Source organism: Xenopus laevis, chromosome 3L, assembly GCF_017654675.1.
Source record: "Xenopus laevis strain J_2021 chromosome 3L, Xenopus_laevis_v10.1, whole genome shotgun sequence".
Taxonomy (NCBI): Eukaryota; Metazoa; Chordata; class Amphibia; order Anura; family Pipidae; genus Xenopus; species Xenopus laevis.
The window spans coordinates 70,462,184-70,471,123 of record NC_054375.1 but is presented as its reverse complement, the minus strand read 5'-3'; the positions used below and the strand labels follow the sequence as shown (position 1 = coordinate 70,471,123).

The 8,940-nt window shown below is 36.3% G+C and overlaps 1 protein-coding gene across 3 annotated transcripts in view; it reads right to left on the bottom strand.

The window, feature by feature from the left end:
- Positions 1-1,388: 1,388 nt before the first annotated feature.
- slc38a1.L (solute carrier family 38 member 1 L homeolog) overlaps positions 1,389-8,940 on the bottom strand; it is a 36,659-nt gene continuing 29,107 nt past the window's right edge. For all 3 annotated transcript variants that reach the window (XM_041586387.1, XM_018252515.2, XM_041586388.1), the window contains 3 exons: positions 6,645-6,786; positions 4,533-4,630; positions 1,389-2,826 (listed from right to left, as the gene is read on the bottom strand). In XM_041586387.1, coding sequence (XP_041442321.1) covers positions 2,746-2,826; positions 4,533-4,630; positions 6,645-6,786 — 321 coding nt within the window. In that variant the 3' untranslated portion in view covers positions 1,389-2,745. The remainder of the gene's footprint in view (positions 2,827-4,532; positions 4,631-6,644; positions 6,787-8,940) is intronic.

Below are 8,940 nucleotides of genomic sequence, written 5' to 3'. Positions count from 1 at the left end.
ACACTTGCACCCAGTACAGTTTAGCACCTTTTGAATACACTTCTCAGCCTACACTAGTAACTATCACATTATTTCCTTTATGTTTCAAAGTTGTGGATCTGACCATCCCAAAAGGAACCTAAAGCAGTGAATGGGGCCAGTAAATTTGGCATGAGTGTTTATTGTTGCTCCGAATTCCCAAAGCACTATAGCCAGATGATATGCTTTTATAGTTCTGTAATATTATGAGATAGGAGGCGGGTGTGAAAAATGCTGACGCTGGTTGAAGAAAGGTTGTAATTATACTACAATGTTCTCTAACTTGTTTAAGTAGTTACTCCTCTACAGTGGTACAGTGCTAATATATGCTAATAGCATTTACTTTCTCTTTTGTTCTATACATATCCAGTAAACACAATACAGGCTACTGTGCACATAAAGCCTTATTTATATGCCTATTTATATTTACTAATATGATAATAATAATCAGACACTGCATTGATGCCACTGAAACAATGCACTTTACTAAATAGCTCCTTTTTTTTAAAAAAAAAATAATAATATGCATACATATTCAATATAGTCTTTCTCTGCAGATTTTTTTTATTTTGGATCTTTCATAGTAGTTTCTATGATTTTGTTACGTATGATATCCTAAAGCTATGGGGCTGACGTTTTGCCTCAAAGATCGTTGTCAGGCAAAGAGATTTTTTTCATCCTGATCATGTTAAAAAAACAATTTCTCCATCTGGTGAACTGTTATTTTTTTTAGAAAAAACAATTAGCAGGGATTGTTTTACCACCAATATGGATTCATGCGGCACAAGGTACTATTTTAATATTGCAGAGAAAAAGAAAGTTTTTTAAATATTGCATTGTTGACTGGCAAAATTCATGGACAATCTGCTTTTTTCCTAATTATAAACAGAAGCTGCAACAAAACAAAAATTAAGACTAAAATGCCACAATTAATAAAATCGAAGTGCAAAAAATTGTGGTACCTTTGAACTTAAAAAAATGGATGCATTTTTAAGTTTATTTTTAAAAGAGGTATTATTATTATTTTTGTCTGCTCTCTGGAATTTCTGGAAGTAAAAGAATCATATGAGGGAAAAAGGCCAAACATCTTCTTCCACGCGATCTTCTTCCTGCTGTGAAGGGCGTTTTGGCGCATGGGCAGTAGGAGCATTTCACCGGTACGGATCTACTGCGCATGCGCCAAAAGTCACGCGCATGCGCAGTAGATCATACCGGCGAAATGATCCTACTGCGCATGTGCCGTTCAAAGCAAGAAGAAGATCGCGTGGAAGAAGATGTCGTCTGTGAACTCCCTGGACTGGACCTGCGCAGAAGGGTAAGTAACAAGTTAGGGGCATTTGCCCAGCGGGACGGGTAGGCCAGGGGGGAGGAGGAAGGGTGGGCAACAAACGGGAGGGGGGTGGGGGGTTTGCGCCGACTAGGTTTCCTTTCCCTTTAAGCAAAAGATATCTGTCCATCCTAACTTTTTGTAGAGCAATCTAATTATAAAATAATTAAAAAAAAAAAAAAGAATCATAAGAGACTGCATATAATATTCACAATTAACAAATTCATTTTAGATCATATACTTTTAAAGAGTTTCTTAAATAGGTCAATGCTTGTATATTATTTTGGTCTGTAATACCTCCTTCTCCATTAAACAAATTAAACATGTAAACAAATGTTTCTACCTAATGACCATTAAAATATTTCTTGCCGCCAGGGCTGCTGACATATATAGCATCAATCACTTTGTGACCTGCACAATTGCTTAGCATAGAAACAAACACAAAAGCTATGTTTTGAGTTTTGAGTGTAACCATAAAAACAATATCCAACCCTCTGGGTAATTATCAATGAAAATACATAATTGGAAACAATTAGCTGGGAGGAGGAAAGAAAATTGCATCGGATTGTTTTAAAGAAGAACCAAAGCTAAAGAAATTAAAGCTAAAAAATAGACTACAAATGCTCCACATTATGTTCTGGGCTTCTGTACCAGCCCAAGCAGAACCGTTCAGCAAATAAGATCTGTGCCTTTGAATATGTGCCCAGTTTATTCCCATCATTTTCTGCTGATACACAGCACATGCTCTGGGTAGCTCTCAGTTACCTGGGTTAGACACTGACACAAAATATACAGTATAAATGTAATAGAAAAGTTACAACACATAGAATTTACTTTATCAGCCATGCAGCACCAGCTTCTACATTCTGCTTGATAAATTCTGAGGCTCCCTAATCTTAACTTTTCAACCACTGCCAAGAGCACACTGAGCTTGTGCAGTGTCACTGACACTGAAAATATGACCCAACAAGATCAGGAGATGTCAAACTACTGTGGACAACTTTAGAGGCATGGATCATTACTGTTAAAGAAGTGCTGAATCTTTGGGCTGGTACAATACGTTCACTATATAAAATACAGCATTTTTGCCATATTCATTTTAGGCTTTAGTACTCCATAAAATATTAAGAAAAAGCCATGGAACACTGTTAGGAATGTCAAAGCAAACAGATCAAAGGTTAAAATACAAGATGATTTTAAAGCTATTAGGCTAATATAGAAATTAGTATGGCTTGAATATAAAAGTAAGTGAAATAACTCTACAATTACAAATGATGAAAGAAGAAACAGTAATGTATGCCTTCTTCCCAACTACAGTGCCCTTGAATAACAGATGGGTTGATGATACTGGAAAGCAGCAAGCAGCAGTTTTATTGGGACTAGTGACCTTCACTGTTGTCTCATGAGCTTATCCAATCGTAGATCACAAGGGGAATGCTGACTAAGGAGAACAACACTCCTAATGACAGGAAAGCAAATGCCTGCAAATACAAAGACAAAAGGACAAGCAAAGTTGTATTATATGTTAACAAATAAAGTAAACATTTTTGAGCTTTCATTTCAGTTGCTAACAACCAATTTCTTGCAGTATTATTATCTGAAAAGTGAGTATTATTATGGTGATTTTTTTATTCTTGGCTCAATAGGTTTGTATGATATAATACAGACGCTCATCATTAATATAAATGCCCCTAAAATGTGAAACACTTTTGTTAAACATACGTAGGGCAACCTAGGAACACAATTGTTCATTGCCCAATTATTGACTAGGGCAAACTAGGGGCGCTATTTTCATTGACACTCATTTACTGTTGTTCTCTACTAGACAGGGAGATTGAGAAGTCAACGGTGGTCCACCAAAACATAGAGAAGAAAGTTACTGGTTGATGCCTCTTTTTATAAAAGTCACTGGGGCTCATTTATTAAAGCAGCGCAGCGCATAAGTGGACGTAAAAGGTTGTCTGCGCCATCACAAGCGTGATCGCTAATATATTTGCGTGATATTGCGCATAACACAGAGCTTTTGCGATGGTTTTGTTTATGCGCATTGCGCAAAAGATTGGGCATTTATGTCGCAAACGATGCCGTGGTTGTTAGGGGCGTGGCTGTGGGCGTGGCTACAATGCGCTTGCACTGCGGCCGTCGCAGATTTGCGTCTGTATATGTGCAAAACTGCACCCGGTCAACAGCACCACAATTTTTACGCCTGCCTCTTCGTGGCGTAATAGTAACGCTCTTCAAAATGCGCATTCCTGCCCAGCTGCGCTAGTATATTCAAGATGAACAACCCTTGTAAAGTGCATATTAACCACGCCTTCCACCCAACATGTTTATATTGACCAAGGTTCCTTTAAGGGTATCAGGTAGGCTAAACACCTTTGCAACCAAACAAATATTAGCACAGAAACAAATGCAGATGCGTCTAAGTGAACGCAATATGCGCAATATGTGACGCAACTAATTAAAGCAGCGCATTCATACATGAGCACAACTAATCCTTACCTTTGCGGTATCTTCCTGTGCGCACAATTTATTATAAGCACTGCGACAGCTGATACGCAGTTTCACACGTCGCACCTGTCTTGTGTCTACATTAGCGCACAAATCGCACTGTTAAGGTATCGTGCGCTACATTATTAAATACTCGCATGCGCTGGGCAAATGTCTGGCCACTGCGCTCTTTTTAGTGCTGCGCTGCGTTAATAAATGAGCCCCACTATCCCTCAGCTTCTACAGTATGTAGTCGCTATGCAGGGTTATTACAATTGTGCTTTAATACCGTTAGCTTCCATTAATCATATATCTTATAGGAGGTATGGAGGTATAATATGTCTTATAAGACACACGTTTAATATGTCATGTGACACTAAGCACCAATTATAACTTATGGCAAGCATATATTTTACAGGTTATTAATTTTACTGTACTGTGATCTATTTAAAGGCACTTGGCCTGCAATTTGTAGGTTGCATGATCTGTACTATATTTATAGAGTTGGGTTATATTCAGCTCTCTCTGTAAACCTGTTCATTTCTGTTTTTTTTGCATGCAACTTACATATTTTTTTTTATTTTTTTTAGTCAAGGCAAATGTTGTGGTTGCTTTTCAACCTCCACCCCAGAACATGCATGTGTGTTTACAAAGGTCACTTTTAACAAGATATCATATGATAATAAAACAGACATACCCACAACCTATCTCTGAAGACTCCTTGGGATTCTTTAAAGATTTTCAAATATAAGGATGAAGGAAGAATGAAGATCAACATATTGGCAGATGTTACACCTATTAAATCACAAAATATAGTAAGAAAAATATATCTTCTTCTTCTGCAAGTGATCATATAGAAATTAATTTATGAGCATCATCAGGCCACACAGCCTTTATTTGTAGCATTTACAATATGTGCACTTTGAGTTTAACACTATGGGGCAGATTTATCAAGGGTCGAAGTGAATATTCGAATATTTCAAATTACAAACTCCCATGAACTCGAAATTTGACCCTTGATAACTCTGCTCCTATATCCCACATTTTTCTTTATGGCAAGTATTTTATAAATAAATTAAAAGTTGCATTGCTTGAATGTGCCATCATTATAAGGATTTGATTACTTCACACACTGTAGAATTAAATACTTGCCTACTCCATTATGTTACAGCTTGACTACGGCAATCTCAGTTTCTGGTACAGTGTCGGACTGGCCCACCTGGAACCAGGTGTCAGTGGGCCCTCATGCTGCTAAACATTTATCTTATTTCATGGCCGCTCCCTATTTCTGTTTGAACAAAGAGGCTAAATAGATGGAATAATAGAGTATGTAAAGAAAAGAGACTAGGAGAATAGAGGTTGAGTGAGGAGAGGAAGAATAACAGTAGAGTGGGCCCCTGGTCTAAGATTAATTGGTGGGCCCCTGGTCAAAGGTTTTTGGGAGGGCCCCTGGTGTCCCAGTCTGACACTGTATGGTTACCTCTTCATTGATTTCCATAGTCACACCATCCCTGTGGGATTTACTTTTATATTTATCGCATATAGAATTTTTCATTTATGAAATTGAGTATAACTGCTATTGTTTTCTAGGTTTTCCATATTTGAAGATTTCAAATATTATCCATTATTAATATGTTTCAATTTTTGAATTCATTTTTTAATCACTAATTTCTTTTTTTCTTCACCCTTAATTTTCTGCTCTTAACCAAGTTAAGGGCAGGGGCACACAGGGGAGATTAGTTGCCCAGCGACAAATCACTTCTTCAGCTGACTAATCTAAATCACGGCAGGATGGCACTCGGAGGGCTTTGTTTTCCGAAGTTGCCTCACGAGGAAACTGCGGGCGACCGGAAAACAAACCGTTCCGAGCGCCATCCCGCTGACGATTTACATTGTAGTACTGGGAGGTTAGTCGACCAAAGAAGAAGAAGCGATTTGTTGCTGGGCGACTAATCTCCCCAAGTAGCTTTGTGTGCCCCTGCCCTTAAAGACACACATAAAGATATACAATCTCAATTTACATATTTATTTTAAAATAGCATAAATATTAACTGGCCAGTCATAATATTGCTCATAAAACATTACCTCTATCTGTTAAGAGTTCAGGTACAGTTTATGAAAGTGGAAAACAAACATTTTTGTTGCTTCCTGCTGCAGCTCTGTAATTGTTCACAGTTACAATGCCTGTGGTTAAAGGGATCCTCCTCATTTACATAATAACAGGCAAAACAGTAACTCAACAAGGGTGTCCATTCTTGTGACCTTTTTATCCCATATCTGACAGTACCCTAAGGGAGATGTCAGACACCAGCAAGAAATCTCTCCCAAACTTTCATTTGCGGTAAATGGGAATCACTAGAGGTAAAATTCCGAACAGTGGTAAAATCCAAGTGAAGGCATTTTCCTTTGATTAAGCTGTTCAAATGTTTTACCTGACGATTCCAGTTTACTCTTCATGGGGAGTACAGATTATACACCTTTACAGTTACATTACATTGCATTTCATAGTTTGAAAACAGATAAAGATCTTCTTGGACTAAATTACATTTACTTTTACAAAAGAAGTTAATAATGCATTTTGATAAGCAAGTTATATCTGTGAATGTAAATTTTTTACAGTTTAGCACGTTTTTCAAAATAGATTTCAAAATTGCTTCAAATTATTGCATGATTTGTTGCTGCATCTTATATAAATCCTGTGAAACAATTCAAAAATATTCACCTGCATTTTTAACTTGACCTTTTCACTCATCTATAAAATAGCATGGTGGTAAAATTTCAAATTCATATAATCAACAGGTGTACCTACCCACTATTCCAAATATATCCTTCATAGATGGTATGGTAATGACAAGAACATCAACCAACGCCAAAATAATTATTGTTACTAATATATTCTGCCAATAATTGTATTTTGTTTTCCGTGCTAATTCAAAGAGTGAAGAGCGGACCTTTAAAAAGACACAAGCATTACACATAATTAATTTTTGCATCATTTGGCAATGGTACAGGTCCATACAGATACATCACAAAAACTATAATAAAAGCTACCATTACGGCACAAAAATACATTACCAATAAGAGATTATAAATACAGTCAATGCACAGCTGCAAAACTGTCATTGAACTATAAATCAATGAAGGCAAAAGCACTGACTTAGTAACAATTGTTATATTATAAACAGAGCAATGGCAACCTTTCAATCACTTCAGCGTTCCCAGGAAACAAGAGTCCACATTCTCTTACGATAGTCATGGTTGCAAGTAGAAATGCACCAAATTCAAATTTTTGCATTTGGGCAAATAAAATATATTTCACAAAAGATTAAGTGAATAACAAATGCCAATTTGCATATTCAAACTGAAAAAAAAACATCCTGAAAATTGTCCCTCTCCCTTTGTCCAATTCTTTAATCCTGGGTATGGTGCATCCCTTGTTGTGTGTAGTCTTTACAATCTGTTTTTTTTCTGGCAGAATGTGCAGTATAATACCTCTTACTTATAAATATATATATATATATATATATATATATATATATATATATATAGTCCTCCATTTGTGCATATATATATATATATATATATATATATATATATATATATATATATATATATATATATATATATATATATATATAGGTATAGGTATGGGATACGTTATCCAGAAAGCTCCAAAATACGGAAAGGTCATCTCTCATAGGGGTATATTTATCAAAAAGTGAATTTAGAGATCGCCACTGTCTACTAGCAAGAAATACCGCCTCTCTCCATTCATTTCTATGGGATTTTTAAAGGCGTATTTATCAAATGGTGAATTTTTACTTTCACCCTTTGATAAATACGCTTTTAAAAATCCCCAAGAAATTAATGGAGAGAGAGGCAATATTTCACTCTAGCAGACTGTGGTGTTCTCTAACTTAACTCTTTAATAAATACACCCCATAGACTCTATTTTATCCAAATAATCAAATTTTTAACAGATTTTCTATTTCTCTGTAATAATAAAACAGTACCTTGTACTTGATCCAAACTAAGGCATGATTAATCCTTACTGGAAACAAAACCAACCTATTGGGTTTATTTAGGGGCAGATTTACAAAATTCGAGTGAAGAATTCGAATGTAAAAAAATTCGAATTTCGAAGTATTTTTTGGGTACTTCGACCATCGAATTGGTTAAATTCGATCGAATTCGAACGATTCGAACGATTCGAAGTAAAAATCGTTCAACTATTCGACCATTCGATAATCGAAGTACTGTCTCTTTAAAAAATACTTCGACCACCTACTTCGGTAGATAAAACCTACCGAAGTCAATGTTAGCCTATGGGGAAGGTCCCCATAGGCTTGCCTGTGATTTTTTGATCGAAGGATTTTCCTTCGATCGTTGGATTAAAATCCTTCGATCGATCGCAGGATTTGCGCAAAATCGTTCGACTTCGATATTCGAAGTCGAACGATTTTAATTAACCCTCGATATTCGACTATTGATGAATCGGCCCCTTAATGTTTACATGATTTTCTAGTAGACCTAAGGTATGAAGACCCAAATTACGGGAAAGATCCATATTCAGAAAAGGTCCCGAATAACAGGTCTCATACCTCTATATATATTTATTTATATATCACAGTCCAGTGAGTATCCGCACTCCAAGGCAAACACTGTTGGGGCCTTTTTCTTGAATACAAGGTTATATATATATATATCTTAGTCTGATTAAAGATGGTGTTAACGCTAAACAAAAACAGTATAGTAGGTATTTATTGAGGTTTCTCAATTAAAAGAGAGAAGTGCCATGGTTCCTCTCTGCTTCCTACTTTTCCAATTGTTCAGACTGTCAGCCTCAATAAGTCATGCAATCCAACTGGTCTGGTACAGAACACTTATGAAACCCACCAAGTTGTTCCTAACAAGTGTGTTTAAGGTGCTAGCATCTGTTTACAGATTTGATGAGCAGTTGAAGCACTGGCAGATCATGTCATAATATTGGGGTTTTCATTGATGTGGCATGGTATGGCAATATTATGATCATAAATTTGTAACTATTTTGAAAGTAAAGTAGAACTCCCATTTTACGTTTTATAGGGGACCAGAAAACAACGATG